General features: G+C 40.5%; 1 protein-coding gene across 1 annotated transcript; it reads right to left on the reverse strand.

Annotated features, from left to right (window-relative positions):
* Positions 1-6,171: 6,171 nt before the first annotated feature.
* On the reverse strand, positions 6,172-10,491 carry LOC141607548 (uncharacterized). Its single transcript, XM_074426902.1, has 5 exons — positions 9,909-10,491; positions 9,346-9,794; positions 8,685-9,303; positions 6,704-7,871; positions 6,172-6,532 (listed from the first exon to the last, which is right to left on the reverse strand). Exons 1-5 carry the CDS (start codon positions 10,489-10,491, stop codon positions 6,172-6,174), a joined length of 3,180 nt encoding a protein of 1,059 aa, XP_074283003.1.
* Between the last annotated feature and the right edge of the window lie 8,942 nt (positions 10,492-19,433).

Consider the following 19,433-nt stretch of genomic DNA (forward strand, 5'->3'; position numbering starts at 1 on the left):
ACAACCAAAATGGGTCTATTTATAGATATCTCATACTAGAAATAGGAGTGAAGGGACACAACTTTTGCCAAACAGATGTCTACCAATTTGCCGCAAAATTATGTATCCGGTTTCTTTCTTAAACCAATGTTCCCCTCTACACATTAGTAGAAGATTACTAATGACGTGACTCTTCAAACATTATTAAGAGTACAGATGATCACATGCACATGCAGTGTACAACTCACACATCCATTTCTAGTATACACAATCACACATTCCAATGACAAACATATCATTAATTTGTGTTAACTTTAACCTTGTTAACTCTAAAATTCCAACAAATTAAACCACCTCGTGTTAGAGAAAACCCCAAGGGGAGACCGAGAGGTTGTAATACTCGGAACAAGTCGGGATTTGAGCATGAAAGGAGAAAGTCAGCGACACCTTTTACACCTCCGACGACATCTGTTCATTGTACGTTGTGTGATTTTGAGGAAGGACCAGTAGGTTCACTGTTGGAGAGTGGCTACACTAAGGGACTTTTGTCAACTTGGAGTAAAAAATGGAGGGTCCCGGAAGACCTATGGTGTTTCTTTGATGGTTAGGTAGATGTCGGTGATTATGGCATTGTGGCTATCGGGTAATATCCCATGTTGTGCGGGGTCAGGAAGGTGACCACTTAGTCATGAGAGAGTGGTGTATAAAGGAGATTGAGGACAACGAGATCTACAAGGTATATTTTGAAGATAGACATGTGACACCAAATATTTTGAGCAGATACGAGCAAACATTGAAACGGATCGAGTTTTCCAACAATGGCGGTTGTGGAACCCACCATTGGATGGATGGGGAATATTTGTTTGTGTTTGCGTCCTTGTTCAACTGGAATATTTGTGTCATCGCCCAGAATACCGTTGGAGACAACAGGTCATGGAAATGTTTTACCTACTTAACCCTAAGGCGCACAAGTCAAAGTCCACCATACAATGTTTTGTGGATCGTAAATTACCATTTTCATTGGATGAGATTGCATTGTAGTTAGTGTACCAACGAGAGAAGCACCTATGCTACCCATCGACCTTTTTTGGGAAGGTTACAGAGACCCTGATGTATCTCATTATGCTGACTATAACCAGTCAAACATCGACAAATGGCATACATTAATGGGAACGACACCTAGAGCGAATCGCCGAAGAAGGCTGACACGCCTAAAATGTCGCACTAAAAGACGGCCAAATTAACAATTTATATACCACTAAACACACTAATTAGCACTAATTATAAACTTGTAAAATAGAAAGCAAGGGGTCGAACCCAAGAGAAGATGGGTTTTGCAATAGTGAAATTTAAAGGGTAATTAGAACAATTGCAAAGAAGTAACAACAATTATGTAAAGGGGGGGGGGGGTTGGTTTGGTTTTAATGGTAACAAAAGCAAGGCAAATTCAAACAAGAGTGCAAAGCAAGTAAACAATCAAGAGTTTAAGATGGAAATTAATCAATATTAAGAAAGACTTAACCCGACTCAAAATTTGGCACTTTAGTTGACAAAACCCTTCAATCAATCCTTCAATTATATATTATCACCCTATTGTGAAGATAAATCTTCTAAATCTCCTTAATAATGGCCAAATGACAAGGAAATCACACTTAATCAAATAACCCAACTTATCAATTCTACCAAGTAGAAATCACATACATTGGACAAATTAATAAGAAGATATGAGCACAAGAGATTCAATAGGGGTAATTAGACACAATGAAATCACAATTAATGCCCAATTACAAGTTAATCCTTTACTTGCTAATTAAGCCAAGAAGAAATCACATTCATTAGCATAATAACAAGGTGTTGCACAGATGAGATTACAAGGAAACCACACTTAATAATCTCAACAACAATAAATTAAGGAACTTGATTAATTAAGCAACAAGGAAATCACACTTAATTACTCAATATAAACAAAGATTCCAAAATTCAAATAATAAACACAAAAGGATTAACAATGATAATTAAAATTAAAGAAGGATTAAAGGATCTTACAACCAAAGTTTAAGCCTTGAGTCGGATTAAGATAGGAGATTAGTTCTCCATAATTAGATCTAAAACCCAATTCAAAAGATGAAAATATTCCCAAATTACAACCTTGATTAATTAAAGTGAACAAAAGATCCTTAACCTAACTGCAAACATTGTATTTATAATCCCCCGTAACCTAGTAATTAGTGGGCTTAATAAAAGGGAAGGCCCGTAACAAAAACGCTAACAAACGCCATCAAACCCAGAAAACTCGCACGGTGCGAGTTTTAACAGGGAACTCGCACCGTGCGGTTTCTCTGCTGGAGTCCGTCTTCCTTTCTTTCTTCCTTTGATCCTTTGGAAGGCTTTCTTGGTGCATTTCTTCAAGCTTGTTCTTGGCTCTTCCTTGGACATTTCTCTTGATCTTTCGGCTTCCTAATCTTCACTTGAACCATGCTAAATGGCAAAGCACTCGGAATGGGTTAAACAATGTAAAAATCGTCATAAACCACCCCTAAATGTTACCAAATGAGCTCAAAATAGTGCCAAAATGTAGTAGAAATAGGAGCTCATCAAACACCCCACACTTAGCCCTTTGCTCGTCCCGAGCAAACTAGAATAAGTCTAATCACCACCTAGGCCAAGAAGTATGGGCACTCCTAATTCCCCTCTTCATCTCACTTCTTCCTTCTTATATCATCCCTCTTCTAAGCACATGGTCACTCTTCTTCATAGCTTCAACAAGTGAGTGAGTGACCCAAATTCCACCAATATGAACCTCTCTTCTCTCACGCCCCCTCCTTATGTCATCCCGCAACTAAGATGGTCCTAAGTCCACCAATCCATCCATACATCCTTCCCAAAACTCAACACTTCCTCCTTATTACTCCCCCTTATCACTCCACTTGGTAATACAAGGCTACCATGGTCACTAAAGCCTCTCCCTTCAATCAATTTGGTAACCTCAAACACTCCATTCTTTAACAATTCACAACAACTCAACAACTCACAAACACAATTCTCCAACCAATGCATAGAACAAGTCAACACAATTCCAAACTTCAAGTATGCCAAGCACTAGTAACAAAGTAGCCTCCGAATCCCCCTCCTAGCCTCGGCACACTTCTAACCTACCCTTCCAACCTTCTTTGACACCTCCACTTATGTCACCAACACCATGTAGGAAGTAGTAAAAATATGTGACAAGACTTGAGAGTTTCAATCATTTTTCATTTTGCCTAAATCTCTCATTTTGCCTAAACCGCCCGCCCTTGCGGGTTTTCGGTTTAGCATTTTCCTCACTTCTACTCTCGTGGCTCGCACTCATTTCTTCATTTTGCCCGGAGTGCCATTTCGGGTTTTCACTCCGACCTCGGCCACTTTCCCATTTTTGCCTAGGATGCCCTTTCGGGTTTTCATCCTAGCCGGGTTTTTCTTTTTCTTCTTTTCTCTTTTTTTTTCTCTTTTTTTTTTTTTTTTTTTTTGAATGAAGAACAATGCATGGAAATGAAATATATTACAAAATATACATGATACCAACTCATGTCCACCCCACACTTAAATCTTCACTTTGTCCCCAAAGTGTGAGGCAAACACCACATCTAAACTCACTCAAGAATGTGAGCTTGAGGCACCTCCAAAGTCCGGAGGCCCTTCTGTTCTCCTTGCTTCTCTTCTTCTTCTCATTCTAGCCCTTTCGGCTCTTGTTTCCTCAACCTTAGCCGCATTGTACCCTTCGTATTGGGTGAGGAATTGTTGCATGAATTGAGCATTCATCGCGGCCACCATATCAAAAGTTGCATTTGAAGTATAACGCAACTCTTCCAAATCTTCTTGATAATGGTGGTAGCGGTTTTCGGTGATTCCCCACCGAGCATTCTCCGTTAGTTGTATTTGGGAGAGGGTAGATTCAATGTTTGAGACACGGTTGGTAATGTTGGTTTGCCATGTGTTGAAGGCCGGGTAGTCGAATTGAGGACCCGAAAAAGGATATTGAGGTTGTTGTTGTGGCATATGGGGAGGAGTGAAATGTGGCTCATCAAAGGGGGCATTAGGCATGGGTTCATCAAATGGTGCATCATGAGGCATGTCACCAAAAGTCAAAGCCCCCCCCCCCCCCCACTTGCGGTTGCTCTCCTCCCTCATCCTCTTCCGGCTCAACTACTTGGGCTCTATCAACCCAAAGGTACACAAAAGCATCATCGGGAGGCATGTTGAAATCTTTCGCACTCCCCCAACCCAAGGGTGGTAAGTCGGAGGAACGGGGTAAATACATATAATGCTTGGAATTTTGCCCACCCATGCACCAAATGACTAAGGGGGTTACTTTGTCAACCACCTCAATCACTTTTGAGTGCTTCAAGTAATGGTAGTCTATGAGACCACTACCATCAAGAGGGTAAGCATTGGGTGGAAATGGCACACCCGTCTTTTGCACGATTAAGTCGATCATACCCCCAATAAAAATGGTCCCTTTGGGGTTTTTTTGCAATTCAAGGCACCCACTCACAAACAATTCCACCCAATCCGGCACTCCCCTCCCTTCCGGGGTCATTGACCAAAGACATTGAATTTGTTGGTATTGCATTTTGGTTGGTTCGGTCATGACCAAGAAATTTGTGTTTATGTGACGGCTAAGGAGACGAAGGACCGGGTTGGGGATGGTGGTATTCTTTGAGTTCCCGTGACGTACATCACCCGTAATATCGCTCCAAAAAGCACTCATCAATGGTTTATCAAGTTTTTCTTTGACGGGGGCTTTGATGATATGGAGGGCCTCGCGCACCTCATCATAAGTCAAAGTATGGGTGAGGCGGCATACCCGGAATTTGATTCCCGGAACCTTGTCCCTCCCCAATTTAACCTTTTCCAACGATGACAAAAACTCATAGGTAACACCCCTTCGGGTGGGTGCGGCAACACGAATATAGGCCTCAAGTCCGACCTTTTCTAAAAGCATACGAGTTATGGGAAGCATTCCCAACTCGATAAGAAGGTTTTCATCAAGGAACTTGGTTTGTGCCACAGTAGACACCGAGGCAAACTTTTTCCAATTTGAGAGGGCCGTGTCTCGGAGGCCCTCTTTACCCGAATACTCATTTGCATAAGAATCCGAGGCTCCCTTGGATTCTTTGGAGGAGGAAGCCGCGGTTTCTTTTCCTTTTCCCATTATAGAACAATTAGAATCCCAGAAAAACACAATTTTTGGACAAAATTTTGGGTGAGGCAATTGATCAAACACCTAATATGCACTACAAGAAATGTTGTGCTAATTAGCTATTTGCTAGAAAAGAAACACCTCACTAGTTAAAGGGGTTGTTTTAAGGACGATAACAACACAAATAGACAACTAAATTTCGAATTTGAAGAACACAATTCGAATTTTAGTGAACTAGAAATGACAAGGAGAAGAATAAGGTGTTATACCTCCCTTTGATCCTTGCTTGGGTTGTTTGGTGAAGAATGCTAACCCAAATTGCTCAAAGTCGTCCCTTAAAACCGATTTGCAACCCCAAATCTTCAACTTCTTCAATTGACCCGAAACCCTAGCTTGAAATGATGATGATTCCTCGGATTTTATGCAATTTACCTTACCCAAATCGATGTTGGGAGATGAAAGTTGATGAAACTTGAAGGTAAATTGATTGATTTGGGTGATTTGAGAAGGATTTTGGTGAGTGATTTTAGGAGTTAGGGTTATGAATGAATGAAAGAGGTAGAATATTAGGAGAATTGGGGAAGAACAAATGAAAGTGTCGTGCGAAATTGGGGCTGAAATCCGCAATATAACAAAAACTCGCACGGTGCGAGTTATGCTCCCAGGAAACTCGCACCGTGCGGTTTCTCTGCTGGAAGTGAGCTTTTTGTTGATTAATTCTCCACTTTAGCCAATTCTTTTACCCGTCATTCTTCCTCCTTTTCTTCACCTATACCCTTGAGTTGATATCCTATCACTAAAACACACATTAAAACATCCTAACATGCTAAAAACATTAATGAAAATGCAAATGATTTAATTTATTTTGCAAGAAGTAAAGGATGCAATGAATTTAAACATGCAAAATGCAATATAAACAATGCAATGCGGAATTTAAATATGCAAGGGAAAGAAATATTTACAAACTTTTGCCGTTTATTTAACGTCGATGGCTCGACAAAGTTGCACTTTCATCAATTTGAGTAGATTGGATCAACAAGATGGAGTGTTTTCACTTCACCCACTTCAATTCCTTCATGATAATGCTTTAGCCTTTGCCCATTCACTTTCAAAACTTTCCCGGATTTCAAGCATTTGATTTCAATTGCTCCATGTTGAAAAACTTTCACCACTTCATATGGTCCCATCCACCTAGACCTCAATTTCCCGGAGAAAAGTCTAAGTCGATTTTGGAAAAGTAAGACTTTCTCTCCCACTTGGAACACTCTTCTTGAAATCATATTATCATGCCATGCTCTTGTTCTTGCCTTGTAAATGGATGCATTCTCATAAGCATCATTCCGGATTTCTTCCAACTCTTGTAGTTGAAGTTTCCTATGAAGTCCCGCTTCATCCAATTGCAAATTGAAGGATTTAACCGCCCAATAGGCTCGATGCTCAACCTCCACGGGTAGATGACATGATTTCCCAAAAAGTAAGCGGTAAGGTGACATCCCGATTGGCGTTTTGTAAGCCGTGCGATAGGCCCACAAGGCATCATCTAACCTCAAGCTCCAATCCTTGCGGTCGGGATTCACCGTCTTCTCAAGGATAGCCTTAATCTCCCTATTAGAAACCTCGGCTTGACCGTTGGTTTGAGGGTGATAGGCGGTTGAGACCTTATGAAGTACCCCATACTTTTTGAGAAGAGCTCCAATGGCTTTGTTGCAAAAGTGAGTACCCCGGTCGCTTATCAAAGCTTTTGGAAGACCAAATCGAGAAAAGATGTTGGTTTTGATGAATTCTCCAACCACCTTTGCATCATCGGTCTTGGTGGCCTTAGCCTCCACCCACTTGGAGACATAGTCCACCGCCAAAAGTATATAAACATTGCCACAAGAGGCGGGAAATGGTCCCATGAAGTCAATACCCCACACATTAAATATTTCACAATAGATCATGGGTGTTTGGGGCATTTCTCCTCTTTTTGAAATATTACCAACTCTTTGGCATCTATCGCATGTCTTCACCATGGCATGAGCATCTCGGAATAATGTGGGCCAAAAGAAACCGCTTTCCAACACCTTTCTAGCCGTTTTCTTGGCTCCAAAATGCCCGCCACAAGCATACTCGTGACTAAACCGGAGAATTGACATGATTTCGGTGTCCGGCACACACCTCCTTATCACTTGATCGGCACAAAATTTCCACAAATAAGGATCATCCCACACATAGTACTTGGAATCACTCTTGATTTTGTCTCTTTGATGTCGAGTCAAACCCGGTGGAAATTTGCCCAAGACCAAGTAATTCACGATATGTGCATACCAAGGTTCGGTAGACATCAAGGCAAGAAGGGCTTCATCCGGGAAGGTCTCCTTTATTGAGCTTTGTGGTACCAAGGAGTCTTCTTGGATGATTCTACTAAGATGATCCGCCACCGTGTTGGTGGAGCCTTTCTTGTCCTTGAGTTCAACGTCAAACTCACTCAAGAGTAGTACCCATCTCATCAAATGGGGCTTGGATTCTTTCTTTGAGACAAGGTGCCTCAAAGCGGCATGATCCGTGAAGATGATGACCTTGTCTCCAAGAATATAAGATCGGAATTTCTCTAAGGCAAACACCACCGCAAGAAATTCTTTCTCGGTAGTTGTATAGTTCCTTTGAGCTTCATTCATCATTGTCGATGCATATTGAATAACATGAGGTGCTCTTCCTACCCTTTGGCCAAGTACTGCGCCAAGGGCATAATTGCTTGCATCCGACATTATCTCAAACGGTTCATTCCAATTGGGAGGTTGAATTATAGGTGCCGAAATAAGCTTCTCCTTGAGCATATCAAAAGCTCCCTTGCATTCTTCACTCATGACAAATTCACAATCCTTTTGAAGTAGCTTGCATAGAGGAGCGGCAATCTTGGAGAAATCCTTAATGAAACGCCGGTAGAACCCGGCATGACCTAGGAAAGACCTCACTTCACGCACATTAGTAGGATAAGGCAAGGTGCGAATGGTATCGACCTTTGCCTTATCAACCTCAATTCCCCTAGAGGAAACAACATGTCCCAAGACTATTCCTTCATCAACCATGAAATGACATTTCTCATGGTTGAGAACGAGGTTGGTATCAATACATCTCTTCAAGACCCAAGTAAGATGACTCAAACAATCCTCAAAAGATTGACCATGGACGGTGAAATCGTCCATGAATACCTCAATAAAGTCCTCAACATGATCCGAAAAGATACTCATCATACACCTTTGGAACGTCCCCGGGGCATTGCAAAGACCAAAGGGCATCTTTCTATAGGCAAACGTTCCAAAGGGGCATGTGAAGGTTGTTTTTGTTTGGTCCTCGGGTGCGATTGGGATTTGAAAATACCCCGAGTAGCCATCCAAAAAGCAATAAAAAGCCTTTCCCGCTAACCTCTCCAACATTTGATCCATGAAGGGAAGCGGGAAATGATCTTTTCGGGTCACGGCATTGAGCCTACGGTAGTCGATACATACCCTCCACCCATTTTGAACTCGAGTGGGGGTCAAAACACCTTCATGATTCTCGACTACCGTTAGCCCGAATTTCTTTGGGACAACTTGGGTTGGACTAACCCATTGACTATCAGAGATAGGATAGATCATACCTACATGAAGGAGTTTGAGTACCTCTTTCTTCACAACATCCATCATTGGAGGATTCAAACGCCTTTGTGGTTGTCGGACGGGCTTTGCTTCATCTTCAAGAAGAATCTGGTGCATGCATAAATTGGGACTAATGCCCTTGATGTCGGCCATTGTCCACCCAATTGCTTCCTTGTGTTGCTTAAGAACCCGGATGAGAGCCTCTTCTTGCTCCTTAGTAAGCTTGCTTGAAATAATCACCGGTAAAGTTTCTTCATTTCCTAGAAATGCATACTTCAAGTGGCTTGGTAAGGGCTTCAATTCAACAGTAGGAGGCTTGACAATAGAGGGAACGAGTTTCTCCTTTGGTAGCTCTTCTAACAATTTGGAAGAAAGGAAGAAAAGTTCCTGGACAGGACCAAACTCGCACGGTGCGAGTTTCTCATCCCCAAAACTCGCACGGTGCGAGTTCTGCGCTGTCTTCCGGATTTCTTCCTTTTCTTCCCATTCTTCCATTGGGGGATTTTCCTCTAAGTCCTTTATTGTTTCCTGCAAATCACAAGACAAAGCATACCCCGTATCCTCTCAAACCAATCCATTAGTCAAAGCAACATTTAATGGATCAACTTTGCACAATTCATACACGGTTTGCACAATTGGCTCAAAAATTTCAAGAAAACACAAAGATGAAGTCTCGGATGGGTATTTCATAGCCTCATGTATGCTATACTCAATCTTTTCCCCCTCAAATTCCATTGTGAGGTGACCACTAGATACATCAATTTTGGTATTGGAAGTCCTCATGAAAGGCCTTCCCAACAAAATGGGAGTGGAGCCTTTCTCGGGTTCCATCTCAATTACATAGAAGTCGGCGGGGAAAAACATTTCCCCCACCTTCACCAAGACGTCTTCCGCAACCCCTTTAGGATAAATGTTGGACCTATCGGCCAATGAAATGACCGTACGAGTCGGTTTCAAAGGCCCTAACTTGAGTGATTCATAGAGGTAATGGGGCAAGACATTGATGGAAGCTCCTAAATCTAGCATAGCATGTTGGCATTGCAAATCACCAATCTTAAAAGGGATGGTGAACATGCCCGGGTCGCTTCATTTTTGTGGCAACCGTTTTTGAAAAATGGCCGAGACATGTTCACTAGCCCGCACTTTCTTCATGCTCTTTGCTTTATTGGATCTCTTAGTAGTGCATAACTCTTTCAAAAACTTTGCATGCTTGGGTACACTACTAAGAAGATCAAGGAGAGGAATGTTTACCTCCACTTTACGAAAGATATCATAAAGGCTTGAAGTCTTCTTGTCAATTATCCTTGTATCATTCAAAGCACTCGGAAATGGAGCTTGTGGCTCATATTCCGGAAGAGGTTCATGGACCCTTACTTGTTGAGGTGAAGATGCTTCCCCTTGTTCCACTACCACTTCAATTTCATCTTCAATCACATCCTCCACTTCATGAACAATAGGAAGTGGTCTTGTCTTCTTAGGAGCTTTGGGTGCCTCTTCCAACTCTCTACCATTCCTCAAAGAGACCGCTTTTGCTTGTTCCTTGTTCGGTGGAGGAATGGTGTGAGAAGGGAGACTCCCTCCTTGGTTGGGTTGAGAATTGAGTGTAGTGAGGATTTGACCAACTTGGGTCTCAAGGTTGACAAACCTAGAGTCGGTGAGTCGGTTTTGTTGGTACACGGCGGTTTGAAATTCCTTGGTTTGTTGTTGCATTGCCATTTGATTCATGGTAAGAGTCTTCATCATTTCTTCCAAGGAATTTTGTGATTGGTTTTGGTTTTGATTTGGCTTTTGAAATGAAGAGTTTGAAGCCCCTTTTTGATTTTGATTTTGGTTTTGATTTTGGTTTTGATTTTGGTTTCCACCCCACCCCATATTTGGATGAGATTTCCAACCTTCATTGTAAGTGTTAGAATAGGGGTCAAACTTCCTAAAACCAATAGCCTTCACCGCTTCAATTGCCTCCTCCGTTTGCAAAGATGGACACCCATCGGTGGGATGAGTTGGGTCATTACAAAGACCACAAAATTTCACATGAGAAGTACTCCCACCACCTTTTGTAAGTTCCTTCACCAAATTAGTGAGAAAGTCAACTTTCTCCTCCATATGGTTGGAACCTTGCCTTGAAGAGAATGTTCCACTTGACTTCTTAATTCTCCTCCCAAAATTCCTAGAGCTTCCTACCAACCTTTCAATCAACTCATTTGCTTCTTGGACCGACATGTATTCAATTCCACCTTGGGTGGCGGCTTTAATCATCCTAGCATCATCCTCAAGTAAACCACCACAAAAGTTCAAGAGAAGGTCGTGGTCGGTATACCCATGGTATGGGCAACTAGCAAGAAGTTGTTTAAACCTCTCCCAATACTCATACAAGTTCTCCCCATCCATTTGTTCAACATTACTTATTTCTTTCTTCAATTGAGATGAGAGACTAGCGGGAAAATACTTTTCTAAGAAAGCCCTCTTCATTTGATTCCAAGTGGTGATGCTCCCGGTAGGTAGATAATAAAGCCAATCATTGGCCGCGTCCTTGAGTGAGAAAGGAAAGGCCCTTAGTTGAAGTTGCTCATCGGTAACCCCATTTGGCTTCATGCTCGAGCAAACAACATGAAATTTGTTGAGATGCTTGTTGGGATCTTCCGTGCTAAGCCCATGGAATTGGGGCAATTGGTGAATGAGCCCGGACTTCAACTCAAAGGTGGCATTTTCCGCCAAGGTCGGAAAGGAGATACACAAGGGCACATGTGTGAGATCCGGGGCGGTAAGTTCCTTAATAGTTCTACCACGTCGTCGGTTCTCTCTTTCACCATGCCCAAGTGGTTGGTCTTCCTCACGATCATCCATTATGATTTGAATGGGTATGGGTTGTTCAAAAGGGATGTTGTTATCTTCTCTTTGGTCTTGTTGAAAACCGGGATCAATTTCTTCAATAACCGGGTTGTCTCTTCTAATACCTCCTCCTATCCAAGCAAGTGATCTTTGAATCTCCGGATCGAAAGGAAAAAGTGGTTCTCTTGAATTCCTAGTATTGACCATAAACAATTCTACACAAGTGCACACAATCAAAAGGTTCACACAAGTAAAGAACAAGACACTATCAACAAGAAACAAAGACTAACTAACACAACTATCCTAAAAACACAAATAACAAACACTTAGCAAAACCGTTACCTTCCCCGACAACGGCGCCAAAATTTGACACGCCTAAAATGTCGCACTAAAAGACGGCCAAATTAACAATTTATATACCACTAAACACACTAATTAGCACTAATTATAAACTAGTAAAATAGCAAGCAAGGGGTCGAACCCAAGAGAAGATGGGTTTTGCAATAGTGAAATTAAAAGGGTAATTAGAACAATTGCAAAGAAGTAACAACAATTATGTAAAGGGGGGGGGGGGGGGGGGTTGGTTTGGTTTTAATGGTAACAAAAGCAAGGCAAATTCAAACAAGAGTGCAAAGCAAGTAAACAATCAAGAGTTTAAGATGGAAATTAATCAATATTAAGAAAGACTTAACCCGACTCAAAATTTGGCACTTTAGTTGACAAAACCCTTCAATCAATCCTTCAATTATATATTATCACCCTATTATGAAGATAAATCTTCTAAATCTCCTTAATAATGGCCAAATGACAAGGAAATCACACTTAATCAAATAACCCAACTTATCAATTCTACCAAGTAGAAATCACATACATTGGACAAATTAATAAGAAGATATGAGCACAAGAGATTCAATAGGGGTAATTAGACACAATGAAATCACAATTAATGCCCAATTACAAGTTAATCCTTTACTTGCTAATTAAGCCAAGAAGAAATCACATTCATTAGCATAATAACAAGGTGTTGCAAAGATGAGATTACAAGGAAATCACACTTAATAATCTCAACAACAATAAATTAAGAAACTTGATTAATTAAGCAACAAGGAAATCACACTTAATTACTCAATATAAACAAAGATTCCAAAATTCAAATAATAAACACAAAAGGATTAACAATGATAATTAAAATTAAAGAAGGATTAAAGGATCTTACAACCAAAGTTTAAGCCTTGAGTCGGATTAAGATAGGAGATTAGTTCTCCATAATTAGATCTAAAACCCAATTCAAAAGATGAAAATATTCCCAAATTACAACCTTGATTAATTAAAGTGAACAAAAGATCCTTAACCTAACTGCAAACATTGTATTTATAATCCCCCGTAACCTAGTAATTAGTGGGCTTAATAAAAGGGAAGGCCCGTAACAAAAACGCTAACAAACGCCATCAAACCCAGAAAACTCGCACGGTGCGAGTTTTGGAACAGGGAACTCGCACCGTGCGGTTTCTCTGCTGGAGTCCGTCTTCCTTTCTTTCTTCCTTTGATCCTTTGGAAGGCTTTCTTGGTGCATTTCTTCAAGCTTGTTCTTGGCTCTTCCTTGGACATTTCTCTTGATCTTTCGGCTTCCTAATCTTCACTTGAACCATGCTAAATGGCAAAGCACTCGGAATGGGTTAAACAATGTAAAAATCGTCATAAACCACCCCTAAATGTTACCAAATGAGCTCAAAATAGTGCCAAAATGTAGTAGAAATAGGAGCTCATCAAAGGCGTTCCACAACAACTGACCCAGAAGCTGCAAGGAAATTAAACTTTGATAATGCATTTGTAGGATGAATTAAGTTGTATTTTCAATTTTTGTTTAGTTTGTTTTAATTAAGTTTTATATAATTTTTGTAATACCGTTAAGTTTGTTTTAATTAAGTTTATTTTAAATCTACAAGTCCATACCAAAAAAGGACTTTAAATCTACAAGTCCATACCAACAAAAGACTTTGAATATACAAGTCCATACCAACAAAGGACTTTGAATATACACGTCCATACCAACAAAGGACAACAAAGGACTTTGAATATACGCGTCCATACCAACAAAGGACTTTGAATATACAAGTCCATACCAACAAAGGACTTTGAATATACACGTCCATGCCAACATAGGACTTTCAATATTGACGTCCATACCAATATAAGACTTTGAATATACACGTCCATACCAACATAGGACTTTGAATATTGACGTCCATACCAACATAGGACTTTGAATATACACGTCCATACCAACATAGGACTTTGAATATTGACGTACATACCAACACAGGACTTTGAATATACTTGTCTATTCCAACATAGGACTTTCAATATACACGTCCTTTGTTGGTTTGGACATTTTTCGCCTTTATATTTATTTTTTTCGTATATTTAATATATTTCTTATAAATACCGATAATGTTATAGCCATCCCATTCACAACAACTCATCTCCTTCACACAAAAAATAACAAAATGGCTACAAATGCTCAACAAATACGAGAATATCAACAAAAAATTGACTCAATTGTTGTGGATTTCCCGGTGTTATTGGCTCGTCTTGATTTAGTCGTCCCAACTTCCACTGTATGACACTTGGTTGAGGATCCACCAATTGGCACTCTATGTTTTATCTTAGCCGAAAACTGGGAGGATTTTGGCACTCTGCCCGTTAATGTCGCTGATCAGCCTAAAGAAGTTGAGGTTGGAAACGCTTTTGAAGAACTTCAATCTTCATCTGATGAAGATAATTAAGTTGGATGTTTAAGGGTTTATGGTTTATGGTTATGGTTTATGTTTAGGGTCTAGGGTTGAGGGTTTTGGGGTCTAGGGTTTATGTTTAAGGTCTAGGGTTGAGGGTTTTAGGGTTTAGGGTTTAGGTTTTTAGGGTTTAAGGTTTATGTTTAGGGGGTCTATGGTTTATGTTTAAGGTATTTTCAATTAAGTTGTATTTTCAATTAAGTTTTATATAATTTCGTTATGTTGGTCTTAATAATTAAGTTTTAATTTATCTATACACAACTAAACAAAATAAAAAAGAAACAAAATGAATTGTTCAAACAAAAAAAAATATCCATACACAACTAAACAAAATAAAAGAGAAACAAAATAAATTGTTCCAAAAAAAAATTATCCATAAACAACTAAACAAAATAAAAGAGAAACAATACGAACAAGTAAATAAAAAATGCCCTATACACTAGTGGTCGTAGAATCCTCTTCCTCATCGTCATCATCAGCATCATCCTGAGCATTGTCCTCGGCTCTGTAATACGGCTCCATCTCATCCACATGCTCCACACAAATTGCCACTTCTTTTCCATTGTAGGCTGTATGTAGATATCTGAGAAATGACGACTAAGAGATCGATAAATCTCGGGCTCCTCGGTTAAAGGGAGTGAGCGAAACTGAGTACGGCGTGTTGGGGGGGGGGGGGGTACAAGTACGGGTGAGAAATCCTGCTATACCAATTCATGTAGCGCGAATCAGTCTAAAAAGGCATAAAAACCCGATCTCTCAAAACTAGCTCGACATCCCTCAACCCCCAATCCAAATCAGGATAGTCTCCATAAGACAACCTATAACCCAAGAGCGGCTTAGCCAGATGATACTCAATAGTCGGAAACCGCATAGCTGCCAGGATAATCTGAACATACCCGTACTGGGGGAGACACCTATCAGGCTGGTACGACTCAAGTATATCCAGAAATATGATCACACCCGAGTAGAGGGAAATCCTGCAAGCTCTATGTGGACTAACACCATAAGGGAGCCACGTGACGTGCTCCACCCAGCCCGTCCAACGTCTGGCGGTGCAGCTCTAACAACCGAGAATCTCCCCTAAACCTAGGAATCCGTGACCAAGACTCGACTAGTGGTCTCCCCTCGACATAATATCCGGAGTGTGGTCAGAACATGAGAAAGTACTTATATATCCAAGTCTGAAGCAACGTTTAACAACCGTTAACACCCTGGGCCTCCTTACGCGAAGCCATCCCCAACTGTCGATACAAATAGGCCAATGTCGCGGCCCCCAAGCATACTTGCCGATATCACTCAACTGATCAAACAATGGCAACATACGTGCAATAACCCTATCATTAGACTTGTCCGTTAACAGAGTCTGTCCTACCAACAACATCATGTAAGCCCTCAGTGAGTCATGCTGGTTACCCAACTCCACAAGCTTCCTCAAGCTCTTAGTCGTCAATCCACCACCCTTGTAAAACGGTGATTTGACATCTTGCAGAGGCATACCAAAAAAGAGAGCCACCTTCCCTCTTAAACCGATTTTCTCCCTAGTAGGACCCTCCTCCACGACCCTCATACCATCCACCCATATCCCAAGAATCTTCTCAACGCCGTGCAATAAGATAGTAATCTCACCAAACGGCATATGAAAATTGTTGGTGTCGAGGTGCCAGCTCTCTACAAAAGCACTAATGAGGTTCTCATCCAAACCGGTCGTCAAAGAACTCCTCAAATGATCAAGGCCACTCTCACTAGCTCTCTCACAAACACCATCACAGAATTTCAACTTACTCATCTTCTCTAGAGCAGCGGGCCTCTCGTAACACGTGATCCACGATCTCACCTGTCCCAGCTCGATCCAACTGGTATAAGCTATGTAGGACGCTAACGACACTCGGACCACCGTCAATCGGACGTGTAAGACACCAAGATTGATCCGGGTTCTTCGACTTGTTCCTCCCCGTGCTACTAGATGAACCCTCACCAACCGGCAAATATCGACCACTAGCATCCCGTGCCACCTTCTTAGGTGGTCGTTCGGCGGCCTCCTCCTCCTCCTTCTCCTCCCCATCCTCCTCATCCTCATCTTCACCCTCACCCTCATCATCTACCGAGTCCCTAAAGAATTCCTTCGGAAAATCAATTTCGGTCATAACAGGCTCGGGAGTAGGGTCGGGAGAAGAACGGATATGGATACCCCTACCCCGACCCCGACCCCGACCTGGCGCTAACGGTAAGGGTTGACATCGCTTAGAGCCCGTCACTCTTATGCCTCTCGTTCGGCCCACGAAAGTGATAACGCCATTGCCGCGATCCGACATCTTCATTAACGAGGATTAAACATTAGATAAACATAAATATGAAATAAACAAACAATAAAATTATAAAAATACAACTTTTAATATAAAAAAAAACTTTTAATACAAAAACAATATAAATTAACCATTATAAATAGAAATAACCAACTTTTAAACAAAAAGAATATAAATACTCATTATAGATAACAAATAATCAACTTTTAAAACATAAAATAAATAAATTATGAATTATAAATAAAAATAAACAACTTTTAAAACAAAAAAATATAAATTACTCACCGATTAATCAATAAAATTGAAAATATACGTTAAAACAAAATAAACGGGACTGAACCATGGACGAACATTGAAATTCAAAGTCCGACCATGGCCAAGGCGTTGAATTTCTGATGTGACTCATATTTGTGCACATTTAGTCCCCAAACTAGCCTCGTTCATATGCTTTCTAGTGCTTATTAGGGTCGTTTCTTATCTTTAATTCCCTACTTCGCATATTCTTTGAGGTTTTGTGTCCTTGGTAGGAGAGGATTGCTAGCCTTGCATTTATGGAGCAAAGTAGAGCTAAATGGAGTGCATCTAATGACCAAGTATCAAAGAGGAGACCATTACTAAAGACCTAAGTGAACAAATGAAGTAGAATGGGCAATGATGAAGACCCCCACGACCTCCCAACGATCCTCACGAATCCTTAGGCAGTCAAAGAACTAGAAGAAGAGCTGATCAAAGATCCGGACGTCCCGAGCCCAGGTCGGGCGTCTCAAGCCTCAATCCGGGCATCTCACCTTCAGGTCGAGCGGATCCCTGGACAGCACGAGTTTGCTTCAATGTCAATCCGGACGGCTCCTTATGGGACTTGCAAAGCACTAATCTTATTCTTACGGACTTAATCATCATTTAAGCCCTTAGTTACCCTAATACTTGTACTTAGTATAAATACCCCATTGTGTTAGGGGATTAATCACCAAGTTATAATTTAGCATTAATCAAGTTTAAATATTACTAATCAAGTTGTATTCACTCAATTCAATATTAATCAAATCTTAATTCCTCTTTAATTATTCAAGCGTTCTTAGTTTTAGTTGGGCAATTTGAAGACTATTTGAGTTTATTGAAGGCTTGACAACTCTTCATCATTCATCAAGTGTTCTTCTATTATCCTTTGCTTATTATTTGGATCTCAAGTTGGTATAATTCCTTTTACCCTTGCTTAATTAATTATTGCTTACTCATTCATCATGTTTAACTTTGCTAATATGATTAACAACTTTATTAGCATGTTCACCATAATCATGAGTGAATAGTCTCCTAGCTAGGGTTAATGGGGGATTAGGGGAACTAAAATATGGGGGTAGATCCATACTTAATCTAATATGTTTTCATAAGATTTCTTGCTTGTTGTAGTGTCAACTTATGCACATGTTATGCTTGATAAATTGCTTGATTGAAAACCTTGCATGCATACATCTCTTATCTATTCAATAAGACTTGTAAGATATAAACTAACTCGAGTCTTGTTAGACCATGCATAAAAGTTAATAGGAAGAAACTAAGTCGACTTGTAGGTGTTGTACAGTCTTGACCAACTCGGCTCCGGAACCGAAATCTTCCTTAGAATTGTAAGACATAAACTAACTCTATTCCACTACAACAATAGTTTGCTTGCAACTATGTAAACATGTTTGTATGATCACTACCATGAATCCCCTATGAACCCATGACACCCTAGTGCATTAATCTATTGTTTTCAAACCCCTACTTTACTTGCTTGTTTTACTTCCATTTCTTTACATTTCATTGTTAAGTAGTGTAGTTTGATACCTCAAATCTCAACCCCATTTGTGACACCCTAAGACATAACTTTCTACAACCGATAACTTAATTCAATACCCGTCCTTTGGGATCCGACCTTTACTTACCACTCTACTAAGAGTAGTTTGTTTAGTTTATAAATATTGTTTTGGTTGGTTAGCTTAGACAACAAAGTTTTGAACCGTACCAAAAATGGCGCCGTTGCCGGGGATGGTGTTCAATTTAATTATTATCATTTGTTGTTTTTAGTTGGGTCTTTCTTAACCTTGGGGAAGTCAAACTCCTCAAGGTAGTTTTAATTGTTTTCTAGTTGTTTGATTTTTGCATGTCTAGGAGATCACAAGGTAGACTTTTGCCTATTGATCCCGAGATTGAAAGGACCTTGACCAATATTAGAAGAGTTGTTAGAGGAACTTCGCCAAGTTCGGGTATTGGAGAACTTGTGAGCATTGGTGTTATCCAATCGAATAGTGTTGAGTTTACCAACCCTTTTTCAAGAGAAGGAGAGGAGGACCCAATTCAAAACCATCCACAAAATCAACCCACAATGCCTAAATTCTCATCTCATTCCGTACAAACCGAGGAGAACCTACCAAATGGTACTCCAACACCGACTCACTTAACCGGTAATTTTATTGCCAAATCTGCATTCATACAATTAATTGAGAAAAGTTAATTTGGAGGAATGCCCAGTGAAGATCTTCATATACATATGGAAACTTTTTGTGACTGTTGTGATGTAATCTTTCAAACCAGAGTGACCCAAGACCAAATTCGATGGGTGTTATTTCCTTTTTCCTTGATCGGAACCGCAAAGTAATGGTTAAAGAGCCTAAACAAGGCTACTATTGGTATTGATTCATGGAAGAAGTTAGCACTTGCCTTCTACAAGAAGTTCTATCCTCCAGAGAAGACTAAC

This window comes from Silene latifolia, chromosome 10 (genome assembly GCF_048544455.1).
Source record: "Silene latifolia isolate original U9 population chromosome 10, ASM4854445v1, whole genome shotgun sequence".
NCBI classification, from domain to species: domain Eukaryota; kingdom Viridiplantae; phylum Streptophyta; class Magnoliopsida; order Caryophyllales; family Caryophyllaceae; genus Silene; species Silene latifolia.

What these genes read in the sequence shown, in the direction of transcription:
- LOC141607548 (XM_074426902.1), bottom strand. Translation starts at nt 10,491, where the DNA reads ATGGCAATGCAACAACAAACCAAGGAATTTCAAACCGCCGTGTACCAA. An exon ending in GGTAGTCGAGAATCATGAAG is followed by an intron (nt 7,872 to 8,684) that starts GTGTTTTGACCC and finishes CCCTTGGCGCAG; the next exon opens with TACTTGGCCAAAGGGTAGGA. An exon ending in CGCAAGGATTGGAGCTTGAG is followed by an intron (nt 6,533 to 6,703) that starts GTTAGATGATGC and finishes GGGACTTCATAG; the next exon opens with GAAACTTCAACTACAAGAGT.